At 42.7% G+C, this 19133-nt stretch overlaps 1 protein-coding gene across 1 annotated transcript in view; it reads right to left on the minus strand.

Annotated features, from left to right (window-relative positions):
- LOC311489189 (uncharacterized protein) overlaps nt 1-19133 on the minus strand; it is a 68476-nt gene that overhangs the window by 19335 nt on the left and 30008 nt on the right. Inside the window, exon 6 of the mRNA XM_084546140.1 lies at nt 704-1044. Within this exon, the coding sequence (XP_084402266.1) occupies nt 704-1044 (341 nt within the window). The remainder of the gene's footprint in view (nt 1-703; nt 1045-19133) is intronic.

A 19133-nucleotide genomic window follows, 5' to 3' on the forward strand; every position in this document is an offset into this window, starting at 1 on the left:
AACACAATGCTGCTCATGCACTGTCCAGATGAAATGACATAATGGGAGCTTGTATGTATTATCTCTGCACTGTGCTGTTCTAAAGCAGACAGTTTCTTCTTAGTATTGTACATAATCTGTTTCAATAAAGAGGTAAAATTGGAATTTGCTAACTCTTTTCTCACAGCTGTCTAGCAGCCAGGCCTTGTTTTAACCAATAAGTCATTCAAAGACAAAATCTTATTCTAACTAACTTACTATCTAACTAACTTTCAGTTCCAGTCCTGAATAAAGGTGGGTGATGTGGCACAGAAACTAAGTTACGTTAACTGCCTCTTCTTTGCACCCCAGATGATGTGTACTGGTCAACTCAACACCAAAGATGTGCGCTGATCCAGTGCACATCCAAGAATTAAAATGTTATTTTGACCTGACCTTAAGACGCTCACACACGCTCACACAGACACACAAGAGACCGACAGAAGCAACAAAAGCAGTGTGTGATCTTGTGCAATCAGCCTCACCATCTGCTTGTGTCTGAACAGGTAAAGGTGTTTGTGTGTTTCTCAAGGACACACCACCTGTGAGAGTTCAAAACCGTGACCTCTGTGTGACCAAACTCTTTGTGTAACCAGCGCATACCCTACTGTCTTGATTGTGTGGATCTGTGGGCAGGGTATGTGTGTGTTTGGTGTATGTGTGTGTGTGTGTGTGTGTGACCCACCTTGCTCTTGCTGTCAGGGCTTGGCAGGGTCTTGCTACCATTCCCCGTTGGAGACTTGGCTGTGCTTTTCCCTCCCTTCTCATCCTTCTTCTCAGCCGGCTTCTTCTCCTCGTCCTTCTTCTCGTCCTTGTTGGTCTTCTCTGGCTTGTCCACCTTCTCTGCCTTCTCGTTGGCCTTGTGGTTTTTCTCTGCTATCATCTTCTCCATCTTCTCCTCATTTTTGAGGATCTTCTCAGACTTCTGGTTCTTGTCTGGGCCGCTGTCCTTCTTCTGCTCTTCTTTCTTGTCAAAGCTGTCGATCTTGTCCGCCTTCTCCTGCTTGTCCTTGTTGTCCGATTTCACTGTGAGAAAAAGAATGTTGTGGTCAGTATCAGCCTCTTTTTAGACCAGGTGCAGTAAAAGCGTTGTCAAGTTAACATGTGGAAGAGTGTAGTGCAGAGATTCACCAATATTTACATGTTTGGAGCAATGATCTGCAACCACAATAATTCAATTTCATTCTCAGGCACAGACACAAGGTGAGTAAGCATTAGAAAAGACGTGGTTTTGATTCAAAGAAACCAGTCCTGAATGTTGGTGGGAGATGAAATGCAAAAAGCTTTGTTGGCACATCCATCAACCCTAAACATTTTAGAGGAATTTGCTGGAATTCTGACAAATGAACATCTTTATTTGTATGACCAGACAAGGTCCTTGTCAAGTCAATATAAGCAAATGGTATTTTAGACCAGAAGACATCCTGTCTGTTACATACAAAAAATAAAAAAAATCAATAAAATACTAGACAAATACAATATTGAGCTCAAACCTGAATACAACTCATTACACAGTCTAACATAACATAACTATAACGTATAATGTTTTTACCAATAAAATCTATCATATCAAGTGATTTGGTAGTTGCAACTCTACTTTTGTTATTTATAGATTCGAATGTCCATGTGGAAGATTTTATGTAGGTCGCAGTGGTAGATGATTCTGGGTCAGACTGGTAAACAGGCCAAACACATTTATTTTATTGCACTGCCTGATGTAAGTACTCCCAATAGTGTATTCCTAAAATCCATGTCAGCAGGGTCATATCCAACTCTGAATAAGTGCTAATTTATCTCCACCTATAAACTTGATGATTTATTTGTTTTCTAATTGTCTCACATGTTGTATTCTTATTTAGATTTAGACACTGAGCTATCTCTCAATCTGTAGGAAAAACTGAGAACCCAGGAGTGTGGGGTTTATCAGGGTGATGGGGAACAGACAGCACACAGAGCTGAGGGGGCAGAAAGAGACAAAGGCTCTTTGTTGCCGCTGAGGCCTACTGTGTCTTACACAACTGTGGCACTGGACAGGCCTGTCTACGCTGTGTCCCCTCATTTCCCTATTTGCTGTGCTTCACTGTGTGATAATTGCTCTGTCTCCTCTAAAATGATATCAAGTTGGTGCTGTTATGATTTCTCCATTTTGTCATGTCACTTTCAGCTGTAGCTGCAGTCTGGAGAACAAATCACTCACCGGCTCTGATCGTGAGCAAATTCTCACATGGACCAGTCACATGTGGTCATGCAGTCAAACAGTCAACGCCGCTGTATGTTTGGCATGTAGAGTCACTATCACTTGGAATTCGTTTGACCTTCCTACATTTTGGTTCTCACCACATGTCCTCCGTGGATTTACTGTGCTTTACTGAGCCATAATGAAGTCAGTTCCTAGCAAACAGTCTGCTAAGCTGATGTTAATGCAAACTCATAACTTGCTGCAGCTGCTTCTTAAAGCCTCTCAGTGGGTTAGGGTTAGGGTTGCTTCATGAATTTTAATATCCTTGATTTTGAGATTCCTTGCAGTGTTTTGGACCTGTCCAATTTCATATGAAGGAGACAATTTGCATCCTTATCATCCATTTCACTTCTACAGCAGCAAGGGACTAAAAAGATGATGACAGGATGGATTAGCTCCCCTGACTTCTGCAGGGAGTGTTGAGTTTAACTCATCACATTATAATACCACATAAGATATGACTTTTCTCGTTTCAGAGAAACTGGTTAACTGCCATATGGCCTGCAGACCAAATCTACCTCTACCCCACTGGGTTAGATGGATTTACTTAGACATAAAAAAATATTACCCAAGCTGTTGTTGAAAGCATTATCACAGTTTACAGTGATAAGTTTCAGTTGTGTTCAATTTAGTTCTACCCCAAAATAAAGGTGTTTAGATACTCTGGACGCAACGATGATTTTTGTGCAATTTTTGTTCTAATTGTGCGATATTTTCGTGCCGCCTGAATAATTTAAAAGATGTAAATAAATAAAAAAACATTTGAGAGAGTGTACCTCCGTCCAGAAACTGGTGGCCTAACTACTCATGTTATGTTGCACCCCTGTGTCCTGCAACACCAGCATTATGACTCATCCGGCATGAAACTGTTGGCTGAGAACACAGTGGATCCATCTAATACCACGCTACAATACACAGCTGGCGGCAACCAGCTGCGTACGCTGGTGTGTCTGGTCGCCACAGAGAGAGAAAAATACTGAGAGAGAGTTGACTGCCACATAAATCAGAGCATGACTAACATAACCAGACATAGAGCTGGTGCAAGGACATTTCCTGCGGGCGGCCTTCTCAGCACACACACACACACACAAATACATACACACATTTCCTTCTTCCTGTCTCTTATGCTCAAATAAACCTTCCTTGAGTATTGACTGCTGTAACTCCTGCTAGCTAGACCGACTGCTAAGAAGCTACCTCACTGTCAAGAAAATCAATCGACACAGTGCACTGGACACGGTAATGATCCACATGACTTTCACACATATACAGCACACGCAAAACTCCAATATATACTCATTAATGCTGTTAATTGTTAACATGTTAGTGAATGCAATTGGACTTCATAGCGCTTAGATGACATCTACTCTTCTCTCTGTCACTGCCTCAATCCAGCCCAAACGATCTGACTGGCCCAGCAGATCTATGTTGGACCACCCCAACGGAGCAACTCCAGACCAACTGTCACAAAAAAAATTGATGGCAGGGGAAGTTGGCCCGGCTTCAAGGCTATTAGCATTATTAACAATAACCCAGTTACAATACAGCTTTTCTTAAAGTTAGTTAAACCCCATTCTCAATACTGTCGATATGTTGCGGCTGTGGCGAAGCCTGCCCTTTACAAATCATCAATCAAATTTCTGAGTTCGATTCTAATTGTCTTCACATGCAGGAGGGATTCGCAAGAAACAATGCCTGCGTGTAATCAAAATGTAATTTACACGACTGAGATCAATATTTCAAAGTCCCAAGATAAGAATAATGCTGGTTACAAACATAAAGATTGTCTACAATGCTGACACAAGGCAAGGCCAGTCTGAAATGATGCCAGGGAAAAGCAACAGGCAAGCTAACAAAGCCATGTTAATGCGCCCTGCTGCTGTGAGGGAAGCTACTTGCAGTGTGCAGCATGAAATCAAATCCCTTCACCACTTTATGTCAAAACAACATGAGCGCGTGTGTCTGATCTACATGCAGATAAACCAGATGCTCGTGGTTTGTATTGCCGAGGAAGCAGCTTCTGAAGGAGCGTTTGCTTTAAATGCTGCAGTGTGCTCTTACCACCAGTAACCACGGATGATAATATAACAACATGGCAAAAATTCTTCTAATTTGAATTAAAAAATCAGCTTTGAATTATTGAAATGTATGTAAAAAATGTCAGGGAGCTGCTGTAAGCTGGTTTCATGTTGACATAAGTACTGTCTCATTCGGTGTCATGTCAATCTGAGCAAAGAATGTTTTAGTTTTAGTATTGAAGATTGTCAAATTGTCATTGAAACCGACCACACCTATTTGTGTAATATTCTTGTCCTTCTCCTTGAAAACTGTGACATCTTCCACACCTGACACTGAAAACATCCCAGTCTAGGTGCAGTTTGCCTCCAATATTCTGCAACTGCACATTCACCAGATGCCAACGAACCACAAATGTGATAATGTGAGAAATGTTAGGATCACGGGTGGCTGAGACCATCTTTTTAATGAACTGATCGTGTATTACCACTGTTGGGGGATCGGGTTAGGTCCAGATTTAAGCCTCACACTTGTCTGCCTCCTCCCCTCTCAGTTCTGCGCTTCTTTCCGTGTGCGTATTGTGTAGCCGTTGTCTCTTCCTGCGCTGAATGAAAGAACGCCTAAACGTGCTGTCTGCTGTGTGTCTGTGTAGGAGTGTAGCTTTAAAATCTGTGAGATTCACGTCAGTGAAAGCGCTTCACCTCCGCACACATACCAGCATGCATACATGCACACACACACACACACACGAGATGCTAGAAATAGCTGCTCTATATTTGAATGAGTACAGTCAATGTCTAATCAATGCCCCAGCTTTCTGTCGACTGCAGAAAGCTGGGGCCAGAAAGCATTGTGGATTGCGCAGTCAGAAATGTACAGCTTATATAAATGAATAGAAACGAGCAGAAGACATTACAATAAGGGCGGAAATTTAATTAATTAAATAAATTTATGGTTCACTTGTTTTATTTACTGTCATAAAGAGAATGTTGATGTGAGTCCTCGGCTGGTCTTCCCATAATTCTCTGCATGCTCCTTTCATTTTTCATCACCCGCAACTTATGAAAATGTCCTTTGGCATTTCATTTATTTGTCCTAATATTCATCAAATAATGCAATATAATGGAAAGATAAGATCAGTCTGACAGTCATCAAATGACGTGAGCACTGGTAGAACTTGTTTCCAAAATTGATTTACCTCATTAAAACCAATATTAGGAGATGAGATGGCAATTAAAAGAGATTTAACCTCTAACATAGAGATAAAAATGAAGACCTGTTTTCCTGAACTCGCTCAATAAAAATGTCGAGGACGGATTTATCAGAGCCAGAAAAAGCTGAGACACTGTTGTCCCCGGGAGGAAAACACCCTTTGGCCAGACAGCGTTTACAATAAGAGCGTCACAATTTTGGAACATCCTTCTATTACAAATATGATATAGCTGTTCTTATTCTCACCTAATACAAAAAAAAGGGAAGCATGCTTGCCTAGTATTCTCTCATTTATTTATCATTTTGGCCAAGAGACAATGATTGAAATAACCCGTTATCTAACACACGCACAGTAATCAGTTGAATCAAATAAAAATAGTTTGTAAGACTCAACCAAGCCCACGGCACTTGTGTACCATTTTCCCAAGGTAAAATCTCTAATATCACCATCTAAAACTCAAGTCACTGTTTTAAAGCACAGTGATATACAGAACTTTTAATGAATATTGGTTTATATAGCATCAGTCTATTGCCCTCATTACAGGACAGCAATACATCCATATATCCATAAGTTTTAGTCTTAAATGTTAAGTATAAAACAAACTAAATATCTTGCAGTAAATGAATACAGAGACGACGTGCCTGATACTGTACACATTTGGTGTTTTTACTACTGTATTAGTGAGGCCTACATGCATATTTAACCTAACAATGATCAAAACAGCTCAGCGCACAGTTTTGGCTCTTAGTCACTTCTGCAGACTGTGCCACAATGTAAAATGTTTCTCATCTGATTATAAACTCATGTCCTTGGAGCATGATTAAAGCTAATTGCATTTACAGAAACCGAAACAACATCCAGCACTGGCTACTATTACACAAACCCTGAAATATAATCAAATTCAAAAGGCTTTAGAGGGCACTTGAAGTATAGCAAAGAGCCGCATCATGTACTTTCATTACTCACACATTGACATGTGCAACAGCTGTACAACCCTTTCAACTCAGCTCATTAACTTGATTTACCACTGCCTTCGATTATAATGACACCAACAGCTTCTGCGTGTCACAAAACGCGACATCTTTGAAGACTGAAAAACAGCGTGGCAGCTTGCTACTGATATTCTTAAATAGACCTCTTTTCGCCCATTGCTAATGTTGGCAAAGAAAGCACAGCCACCAACCTATATTTAACCACATGCAAGTGAGCTGTAATGACATGGGCTCAGGTGAGGTGCCGTGGCAGGAAGGACAAAGAAGAGAACTGTAGGCACTCGCAAGCTTGGCTGTATAATGATGATATTCACATGTCACACATCCCCAGATGAAGGCGTAGCAGCTTGAAAGCTGGAACAGTCTTCATGCCGCTGCAGGCACTTTAAAGGCTTTGCTTCGATTCGCTCTTTAGCAAGCAAATGGAATTTAAGGCTTTATGTTCCTTTAGACTATAAGGAGTTGTGGCAAGGCAACAGACAACACACGTACACCCCCTGTGGCTATGTTTTTGCTAATGTACCCCTCGTCGTAAACACTGAAAAATGGTGGTTATCTTAGACTGCTCCAACAAGTTTCCTATGTCCATCTCACTGATGCGTTTCAGTGGACATTTTTTCAATAATGCAGTTAGGCAGCTAGCTAGCAAGCTAGGGAGGTGACATCCCCATTATGAAGCTACTATGTTCTGGTTAGTTGCCAACCAGCGAAAGCAATCTGTGGCTGTGACTTTGATTTTGATTATCCAGGAAACAAATCAGTGACCAGAGGTCTCTCACCAGGCAAGGAAAGCTTTATATTACATATGTTATCATCTACTCTCCATCCCAGACCTGCACAGACAAGAAGGACGTCTTACCCGCTGTGTTCACTTTACTGTCTTGGGTGCTGCTAATGGAACCTCCAACAGTTGATGGAACAGGAAGTAAAAAACTGGTCTCACAACTCCCCTGATGCCTTTTAGGGGGCGGGGATGACGGCAACACAGGTGATGTCATTAACGGGGGCGACATCATTGTCGCCATCGCAGCGGCGGCTTCTGTCCCATCTGTGACTGTGAACGAGCGTCGCACGGCCACGTGTGGGTAGGGGGGCCTGGGCGGGCAAGCTGCACCCATCAGGGCAAAATTTGGCACATTGGGAGCCATCACTGGTAAGCCCCCAACACCAGTGGGGTATGTTCCAGCCATTACCATGGGAACAGACAGATGTGAACAGTCAGACATGGCACGTCTCACTGCAGTCCTCTGTGGCGGTTCAGTAGCGCAGGCAGTTTTAGTTTCTCTGTTCAAAGTAGCACATGATCCTACTCTCCCATCCTCGGTGCGACTTAAATTCTGTGACAAGCTGTGACTTGCAAGGAAGCTCTCTGTTATGTCTCTAGGCGTAGTACATGATCCTGTCTTCCCCTTTTCATTGTGATTTAAGTTTTCTCTTTCCAATCCACTGTCTCCTCCAATGGTAGCCTTGATGGCTGAGGCTGCAGGTGGGACTGTTGTAGGCCTTTCAGTGCCAGCAGCTTCACTCCCTTTTAGGTCAGCAGCAGGACAAGCAATACCACTAGGTTGGGTATCAACACTTTGCTTTCCTAAATATGGCTTGAACATTTGATTTCCAGCTCTCTGAACTGAATTTTCTTTCTGATTCCCAAGCTGGTTCCCAGGTATGGAGGAACTAACCGATTTCTTTTCATCCTCTTTATTTCCTAGACTTGCAGTAGTAGTTCCAGTAAACAAAGTGTTCAGTGTGCTTCTGCCCTCTGGCTCTGAGGCTTGCTTTGCTGGAGAAAGTGATCCTTGGCTTGTGGCAGCCACTTGTGATCCCTGGATGTAAAATCCACCTTGGATGCCTGGATTTTTTTGTTGCAGTTTACTTTGCCCAAAGTTGGGGCTGCATGTAGGTTTAGGGTCTAGTGTGGAATTTGGAAATGCTCTCCCAGGTGAGATAGAAGGGGAGGGTATCGAAGAGGGAGGGGAGGAGTGGGAGGACAAGGGGCTGCTAGGGCTCTGACCTGCGCTCCCTAATGAGGCCCCTACCCCTCCCGCCCTTTGTCCATCCTCCCTTGGCCTTCCCCCTCTGGAGCACTCATCCTCTATCTTCAGCGCTGGCATCTTGACGCCTGCCACATCCGCCGACATTCCAGACGGTGTCACCTCGGTCCTGCCTCGCCCCAATTTCACGTCATCTTCCCTCAAAGTTATTCTGGACCCTGCCTGGGTGGCAGAAGCAACTTGCCCTCCCGGTGCCATCTGCCAGTCTCTGTTCTGGACAGAGGCAGGACTAGAGGGTGACAGTGGAGAGGAGGCCTGGACTGCAGGGACATTGGCGGCGGAGAGAGTAATGGAAGGTTTGTGCTGCTGTTGTTGATGCTGCTGCTGTTGATGTCCATTGGAAGGTTGTCCATACTCCTTGCTACCACTAATAATGCCAGGCTGCTGCCAGGGAGAGCCAGACAGGAAGGACATTCTCCCGCACTGTTGTCAGTCCTTTTGTTTTGGTCCTTTTCTTGCTGGGTCTCTTCTTTTCTCTCTTATTTCCTCTTGTCCTTGTTGTAGTCTTGTTTCCTCTTTCTCTTTCCTCAGATTTTCTTCCTTCCCGTCTCCTGCTCTTTTCTGTCTTCAGTAAGTGTCGTTTTACTCTTGTCCAGGAGGCAGCTATGTCCTCAATATCCAAAGTGTTATCAGCTTGGGAAGAAGAGAAAGAAATGCATCCTTTCTTTTTTTAGAGTGATGCCTCGCAGTTGTCTCTGCGTGCAACTGTGGTGATGTAAAGTGCAAGAGTATATGCAAAGTGCGTGTGTGTTTACAAGCGAGGCAAGTGAGAGTGAGTGTGTGTGTGTGCGTCTGGTCGCCTCAGCCTCTCTATGAACACTGCATGGATCAGCTGTGGGGCTAAATTGCACCTTGCTCTCTCCCTCTGTCTCTCTCTCTCTCTCTCGCTCTCTCTGACATCACACCGTCACATGATAGCTTGGAATATTCCCTCATTCGCTGGAGCAAAATTTCAGCATCCAGCCCCTAGCGACAAACGTGCACAGGCGTACACACGAGGACAAAAGATCACACACATGTACATCAGCAAACAAGCATGCACACACACATGCGCGCACGGACAGATCAATGGCTGTCACAGTTACTCAGCTGCCATATGACAGCCAATGTTCACATGTTGATACATAGTGAGAGACACGAGGAGAGATTAGTGAGCCATAACTGAAGACTGTGCTCATCCTGAGTCTCCTACATAGACTCATCCATGGCTGGGCACAAAACCAAGCACACCGACATCATATATAATTTCAGGCTACAGTTTACCGCACATTGGCGTCATCAAAAGACATTGTGTCTGCCCTGAACCTTGTGCCATTGTCTTGATTATTTTGTGCATTTTACATTTTTACTCAAGTTCTGATTTCACCCACTTAACATAATTGGTTTAAGTTAAGTTAATTACACTGGTGAATATTTATTAAGCAAAGGTTTATTTCTGTGTATACACAGGGAGAGGATAATCTACTTCTTTAAACCAGCAATGATGGGAATGTATTAAATGACAAAGGTGTCACTTGTAGAGGCTATACTGAAGAGCCTGTAGAAAAGGTATCACACTTGCCGCTCTCCCAATTTCCAACTGCACCAGAGAGCTGTTCAGACATGAAAAACTGTTAAACTGCACAGTACCTACTCAGCACGGACACATTTAGCGACTAGCTGCTGAACTCAGTAAAGAACTGAGCAGCTTAAGAGCAGAACATCAAGGTGGTAGACAAAAGAAGCAGATCAATAAGAAAGTGGATATTTGCCGTGTTGCTGGAAATATGACATGAATATTAATGTTATTCTCAGGCTGCGTCCTACATAGCAATACATATTTATTTTGAAAGAGGGACCCTTTGGTTGAACTAGTACTCTATGTATGTTTTATTTTAGAAAACAATGTCTAAAAACTCTGAGACTGTGTTTTAGTCTGGGCAAATGTTTGGATTGACAGAGACTTCCACCCTACGTGACATTTCTTGAAGAAAACAACGACCTCTGTCAAGACAACTAGTGGCCATAGGCGGTGCTGACCTTGTTGTCTATATTAGTGGTTAAATTCTGCATTTTATTATTAGAGTACTGTCTACATGGTGGCTGACTAAGCAGCAGAAGAGGGCAGGTGTGATAGATGTGGCAGTCGATTGGTGTTTAATTTTGCAATAAAATAATGTCTCAATAAATCTCAATCTCACTCTCAAAAGTGAAACTTACTTGCCAATATGTGTCAGATAAAACACTCTCATAATTATCAGTCTGATATGCGGGGTTTTTGAAATAAGACAAGGCCACTAACAAAAGGCACATTGGCCACAAAAAAAATCCAAAATTATGACTCACTACAACTAATCATTGAACTGCTTTGTCTTCCTAACTTGTAAAAAGTTTTGAGAAAAAAAAATGAAAAGGAAACACTTGAGAACTGAAACCAAATGTATTGCATTTTTCATCAATCTAAGGTGAATGAACATGTCATTATGTTTAACAGTGGCTCTCTTTTGTGTGTCCTGGTGATTGTGATGCATGGTCTGAGTTGATAACACTGCAATTGTCATCTGCAGCCATTCATGATTAGATTGCATTGTATGACTGTTAAATAGCCAAAGCATAACACCATTCCTACGGGGGCGCCTTAGATAATGACGCCCATGTAGCACCTCCACTAATTCAGTTAAGATGAAGCCCAACACTTTCTCAGTCCGCCTCATTAAAAAAAGAAAACTGTGAGCTGAGGTTGCTACCTCCTCCAACCTAAAAAGAACTGGATTTTTTCCACTTACCAATATTCCACCACGCTCTGCTTGGGATTTATATTACAGCTTTGCAAGGAGGATTAAAACTCATCTGATGACAGAGGGTATGATCCTCCACCCTGCCTCGACTTTCTTCTTTTTTCGCCTAGCTCTGACATTCCAGGATTTAAGCAGGAAACTCTATTTGTGCGTGGTACCGGTATTATAACACATCTACATAAGCTGGATATGTTTACATACAAACTGAAATATCCAGCCACTTCCGAGGCATTTAACTGATGCTATTTCCAGAGTAAACTGACATTCTGTGTAGTGCTCACCTCACGAACTAAATTGACTCAAGGAGTGCAACCATCTGGAAGTCAGCATTCTCTCTTGACTAAATCTACTGCAGAGATTTCTGCCAGCTTAAAGCAAGGAGTAACCTTTTCAAAAAGCCAAGGTCATGTTCAAAAGGGGATATTGGTCTCGTAATATGCAGGGAGTGCTTTGTGGAATGAAAAAAATCACGAGCGCTCACATAGAAAGGAAGGAATAATGTTGACTGTTCCGGAACAACAGCATATGTCAAGGTCTGGGACGTATTACATAGTAAGTACTGCTTTTTGTTTCATCTAGAATGAGATGACCCCTATATAGTTCAAACCAGATGAGTTTAAAAGGGACCATAGCCAATATGTTGAATGCAGGAGAAATAGGTTAGTGCAGTGATTCCCAATCTGGAGTACGTAGTGACGTAGGGGGTACGCGAAAGAGTTGATTCTGAACTCAGCCTGACTACATTTTGAAACTGAAAGAACGGATAACGGGTTGTTTTCTCATTTTCAGATTCTCCACCTAAATGAAAAATCAAAAGACTAGGACAACTGGTTTAGAAGCTATGTATCAGTTTGCTGCTAATTTAGCTAGCGCTAGGTCACCTAAATAAGAAAGACGCCAATTCCCTGAAATGTCTGTGATTGGTGGGCAGGTGCAAATCTCCTGATAATATAGCTATACTTGCGACAGTTATTTTCCCCCCAGAAACAAGCAAATGTCATTATTGATTGGGTCTTTAAATTATGTTGTCAACAATTCTGATAACTTTCTGTCATTTGAGCTGTCAAGTCATCATTCTGACGTAAACTAGTTCAGAGAAACCTCAACTGCTACCACCAGTCCGCCCACAGGCGAAGATGCACACGCCAGCGACAACAACCCAGGTTATTCCTCAACTTCTATATCTAACTTTGACCGGGATGCTAGAAGCTGTGCAGATGTGGCTAACGAAGCTGCTAGCATAGCCACGGACAGCGATACGGAGTCTGAAGTGCGTGAGAGTAGGGAGTACATGGCTGGAGGTCAAATGTCTGAAGGGGTACAGGCTGTGAAAACTTGCATTGCCATCTTGCGAGTTTGGACCCAGAGTCTGTGCAGTATGGTACGAGAGTAACCCGCCCAGACTCCGCCCAGACTCCCACCAACTAACCGTAGTGTTCGGCCAAAGTGCCATCCACTAACATGGAGGGGGTGGAGCTTATGACCTATACTGCAGCCAGTCACCAGGGGGAGCTCTACATGCTTTGGCTTTTGAGGAGCTGTACCGCCATCCGTCTTTATACAGTCTATGGTCAGTACTTACAGAAAGTGGTTTAAGGAAGTGCAAACCATGAATCTGTGACAGGGTGTTGGCCAGTGCACTGGAAAAAATATGACCCAGATCTGATGTAGTTGCGGGCTGGTACTAGATACCAAAGGACAGTTTCAAAGGTCTTACAGAGTCCAAGTCAGCAAGTCTGAACTGTTTTGACCATCATTACATTAGGCAGCTTTGGTCATACTTCGGTGACTCAGCTGTTCACCCAACTGTTCACTCAACTGTTCACTTTTATGTCTATGTTTCTAAAAACTTTACCACTATAATGGTGCCTTAACAAAGAGAAAGCGACCGTACAACAGACAGTGTTCAGCGGTCCCAAAAGACAGACACAGGGGCACAGTGCTGACACTGAATGTGCAGACAGTGGTTAATATCTCTAGAATAACTTGGGAGCTGCTGGGAATCAGCTGTCAGGAAGCCAACAAACGCCTGATACAAGAAATACTGACGTCTTTCTCAAGATTTGCACTGCGCTTAACAGCTGAGCGCCTCCCACGAACCCCAAGCTGCCCTCGACGAACCCGGGGCCTGTGCCAGAATAACAAGAGCAGCTCATCAAGCCTGACTGAAAATGAATAAGTATTATTACATAATCCTCTCTAAACAATTTGTCTACTGTAACCTCAGAGGAGCAGCGAGCCACAGAGAGGGAGAGAAGCACATTAGACTGTTGTTTGGTTTCAGTGGACTTGGGAAGGATATCCAGACAACACTTCTGTTGAAGTTTGAGGTCAGGCTCAAAGGGGGTTGGTGCTAACATTCACATTAAAACATTCCCGTTTTTTCAGGTTTAGTTTTGTCAGCTGAAATTCTGACAAGATTACTGACCGGTTTGTGTTCAATCTTGTCCTTCACATACTGCAATCACTTTCATGTGAAATCATTTTGTGCCTGGTAAAGCTGAGAGTGAGGTATGTTCATTAGGTCTTTGCTGAACTGTAATGCCTCAAAGCCTGTAGCAGTGACCTTTAGATAATACTCCTGGTAATGTACGTTCAGTTCTTTCTTCTTTCTCCCAGGTACAACTGTAAATTCACTGGATTTAGGTTTAGCATTTTGCTCATTGAATTTATTCATCATTTTTAAGGGGAGAACATATTTGAGAAACAGGCCAACAGGGAAATGCACCTGCCTAATTTTTTTATGGACAATTGAGTCAAATGTGCACAGTTCCTCCAGTTAATATACAAAACAGATCACAAAACAGGGCTGCTACTCCTCCATCTCCCTTATGTTCTTGCCATGTGAGTCATGCCGAATTTAAAAATGTGTTCACCATGTTTGTGTGACTGGCACAAATTGTGGCAATCATGTGCCTCAAGGGCAGAAATGTAGTCTACCTTAATTGCCACCATGAGCTGTGCGTCAATGCCACTGCAGCTGCTGATCATGCTGATTATCCTCAGAACGTGCAAGACACACTGAATCTAAAAATACGTGTATCACCATTGTGTTATTACTCAGGGGAAGAGTGCAACTTTTGCCACAAATCGGCTTTCAGTTTTGTTTAACGGACTATGTAATAGCCATCGTCCCAGCATGCACTTGGCTCAGTATCTGTGTCTCACGTCGCTGTCTCTGCGCCCCTCTTGCAACTCTCCAACACTCCTCTGACTCACAACAACTTGTAGATCTGTGTCGACATGAGTCATGCATGTGGACATTCTTTTGGTCATTTCATTTGTGTCACTCCTCTTTTAAATCTACAATAGGGTTCAAACTGATGGATCAGCAGTGAAGGGTCCAGAACAAATGCCAGTATCAGCTTGAGTATCACTCAGATGACAGTTGGTCATGGAATTTTATGACAGAAAAACTATTCACACAAATCGTTCAAAAACACTCCTGCTCCATGGTTACTAAATACTAATCATCAAAATACTCTATGGATAAATATACCAATGTGTATAAAGTCATCCTTTACTTCCTATTTGCTAGCCTTCTCTCATGTCTTGATTTTGTAGTTTCATTTCAATTGACAACTGATACAAGTATTGCAATATGTATAGTACATTTTCACATACATTTTCATCCATATCCATATAACCAGATATCTGTATGTGCATGCAGAATGCTTAGTCATCATCAGACAATAGCCGACGGGCCTAGAGGTTGCTGCTAACGCAAAGTAAACATTTCCTACCACTGTAGCTTCACAGTAAAAATATTTAACTGGAAAAAGACAAGAGCTGACTTTTATTATTAAGTCACTGGAAATGCCAAGGACCAGTTCAAAGTATTGCAAGGCGTAATGAAACAAAAAGGGACGGCCATGGTGAGCTGTTAGCTGAAGAGCTGCAGTCATCAGACTGCACAACTCCACCTCTTCAGCAAGGTGACTGAATCCTTTGACTCTGCTCTGCTGTTTCATGAAGTGTTTGACATAAAATCAACTGTTGATCAGTTAATGATGGGAAAAGGCTAGTTATATCTGACTAAAACCACCACAACACCACTATGGAAACCACATTTGCTTTTACCACCTGTAACTACAGATTACCATGTCACCAAATCAACCAGGATTGACATCATCAAGAGTGTCACCTTAACCTTGACATATCCTTTTAGTCTGTACCATAGACTTACTGTATATTATTGTCCAAAAACACCAGGTCAGTATTAGTTATTGAGTTGGTCTGAGTCTGAGTACAAACCACAGAGAAGCCTGACCTGTTTCAGCCATGACTCTTTTAATGTCAGTTAGTCCACCACTGACATATCTCAACAACGCCTTATATTCAGTGGATGAAGCCCATGAGTCGTCTTCTAGTCAACCTAATGCTGACATTTAAGGCAACTATGAAAATATTCCAACAGCTAAATTCCCCTGACCGTTCCTCTACGCCCATGAACATGCCAACAAAAATCCACTTATCCTATAAAATATGTCAAGAGCTATTGGATCAAATGGTACAGAATTTGTACTGAAATTGCCGTGCGTCTTAGCTGTGCTTTGTGTTTAATTATTATTAGGAAACCGTAGCACGCTAATATTCCAAAGTGAGGGGGTGCACATTGTAAAGATGGCTTTATAGCGGCTCACCATCTGCATGTTGACAGTGTCATAGTGGTTTTGCTAGCGTGCTGATGTCACATTTGGCTCTAAGCACCAGCGCGCCTACATTAAGTAGAACATCACAGAGCTGCTAGCATGGCTGAGTGAGGTGATTAACTCACACATTAGTGAACATGTTCCCTCTCTGCGGCGCTGCGGTTTTACGTGCTTTCCATTTTGTTCTGACGTTGTTGTATTATTAACAAAAGTTTGCTTCACAGACACTGGTGGAAATTCATATCATATATCTGACACCTTCTCTCCCCCAGCTTTTCCCAGTGCCTTCCTATCTTTCTTTTCATTAGTATGCTAATATGGCTGCACTTTGCCTATAAATGGACTGTTCTAACTTTAAATAGTCTGGAGCAAATCCTGTCTGAAAAGTTTAAGGATTAGAAAGTTGAGCTTGTTCGAATTATTCCCAAGGGGATATGTAAAAGTCTGTGCTTAACGAAAACTTTGGCAACTAACAATCTAACAATCCAGGCACCAGGGACAGAAATAAATGAACACAAACTCACAAGGATCGGGAAAAAATAACCATTAAGCAAATACATCTTGAATCCTCTTTCATTGCTGTGTATACGTAGGCCAAAACCTCAGAGGTCACCGCAAGTTCTGCCTTTGAAGGTCATGGATTGTCGAACATCGACGGGAGATGGAGGAAACAGAGAGGAGAGACACTACAGCTGGTTGCCCATGGCGCTGGGCGAAGAGGGAGCGAGTGTGCAGGGTGGGGGTGGTGTGGGTGGGGAGGAGGAGGGAGGGAGGGAGGGAGGAGAAGAAGGAGGGGGAAGGATCTTGTCAGAACGTTTCTATTTTTACTCTTCGACCTCACTGACTGTCACACCCAGTCCACCCCTTCTGTATCCCTCCATCTCTCACTTGCAGAGTCTCTCTGTTTCCACGGCAACCGCCTCCCATTTCTCCCTGACAACGCCCCCCTCCCCACCCCCCCACCTTCCCACCGCCACCAACACCCCCACGACCCCCCACACGCCCAAATCGGCGATGCAGTGATTATTACGGTGCCGCAGCGACACAGGGAGTCTGGGCAGGAGAGGGGAAGTTGTGACGTGGATGGAGGAGACAGAAAGGGCAAAGAGATGGAGGGAGAGGAGAATGAGGGATGGAGCGGGGATAGGATGAGATAAAGAGAGAGGGAAGGTGGACAGAGGGAAGGAGGAAAACAGAAGGAGGGGGACCGGAATCCAGGAATAGATAAAGATGAGAAATGAGGAAGGGCAACAGATGAAGGGAAGATTGATGGAGGATATGAGGAAGATACTAAGAGGAAAAGACCAGAGAGAGGGGAAGAGATAAAGGAAGCTACTGGATTCAGGGAGGCGATAAGATGAGGGAAAAAACTTCAGAGTTGAAGACAGATCAGAGAAAATGTTTTTGGTTTTGTCCGTTTGTCAAGAAAATGTACATTTTAAGTTAAACTTAAAAAAAAAAAGAAGAGAAGACTGGCAGGCACATTGCCATTTATATAACATGTCAGTGAGTCAGAATTGGCAGGAATGCAACGACGAACAGAACATCTGCAGACGCTGAAGAAACAGCAGATGGGTAGGAGCAGTGGAAAAAGGACTACTGGTAAAGACGGGATGAGGAAGGCAAAAGACGACAACGATGATAACCTTCGGCGTCAACCCCTTCATTAAGGAGACCCAAATGAGATCCTGCAATACACAGTGCTCATGTTGGGCTCACCCATGGGGGAAATTCAGCTGTAGCAGAAACTGTAAAATAGGATTTCATTAGCCCACCATGCACTGGTATCCCGCTGTGAGACGCTAGATTATAGATCCATCACATGCAGGGAAATTAAATGAGCCCTCGTGATGAGTGAGCCACCTAATAACTAAGGAGAGAACACTGTCATTAGATATAGCTATATTTGAAAGACTGATATCATAAGTGTGTGCTTAAGGTGAAACTACAGCTGGTTAGCTTAGCACAAAGACTGCAAACACTAGCTCTGTCCAGATACAACAAAACCTGCTGATCAACCTGTTGACCTGTTGAAGTCAATGAGTGAACTTTACAGGAGCTAGCAAATCCTATTTCATCTAAAACCAAAATTTCATGCTTTTGCTTTAAACAAATATAGATGCTTCTGTTTTCCTATGCAACATCAGTAAAAACTCATGATCCCTGGTCATGATGTCCATGCTTGGTGTTATTTCTTTATTGTGTGTGTTAAAGCAGCACTGTTCTCTCATAACCCCAGTTTAGGATCCTTCTGAAGGGAGCAATAATGACTGATAGGGTAACTTACAAAGATATCCACCGAGGTCATTCATCATTTTGATGGATTATCTTGTTAAAGTGCATTTAAAAAGATCATCTTTTTTTTTTTTTATTATTATTCTTTCTAGCATCGAATTTAATTTAGACATTTTTTTTTTCTTACTGGCCAACAGATACTGACACGCCTGAAATACCTGCATGAAGTTTATTTCAGGCAGTCAACTAATCAGCCTCACTTCATAGTATACCATTAATTTGACTTTTCTTACGCTTCAGTCCATAAAATGCTGCACAGTTGAGGACAAATATTCCTGATAATTTGGCAAGACATGCAAAGATGCCCCTAAAAAACAATGATGTCGGATTCTAGCAGGCAGGAGGTTCCATAGTCAAATCGGGACACACCTGTGGAGGAGAATGACTGGTGATGGCTAACCAACCGGACATTGTAGTGGTGGACAAACAGGAGATTAGAGTCGTAGTGGTAGACGTTGCAATCAAGAGAGAATGAGATATGAGGAGGAAGGAACATGAGAAGATTGAGAAATACCAAGGACTGAAAAAAATAACTAAAAAATATGTAGAAGGTGAAGGCAACAGGGTCCTGGACTGGAAGATTCAGCATATTTCAGGAGCAACATCTGAGATCTCTCTCTGTCTGAGTGGAGGAACAACTAAGATAATGTGCAGGAACCTAAAGCTGCTGGGCCTCTAGTAGGGGATCAGAACCTGAAGGAAACACCCACAAGGTGGTCCGGTTAATCTAGTTATTTAATACGACGAGAATTTAATTGTAATTTGATGCCTAACATCTTTGTTTTCCTCTTAGCAACAAGGTCAAAAGAAACACACACATTTTCAGTTCAAACCATAATAACATTGTATTGTATTTGTGCCTTGTTAATACTAGATTCAT

This window comes from Chelon labrosus (genome assembly GCF_963514085.1).
Source record: "Chelon labrosus genome assembly, chromosome: 6".
Classification (NCBI taxonomy): domain Eukaryota; kingdom Metazoa; phylum Chordata; class Actinopteri; order Mugiliformes; family Mugilidae; genus Chelon; species Chelon labrosus.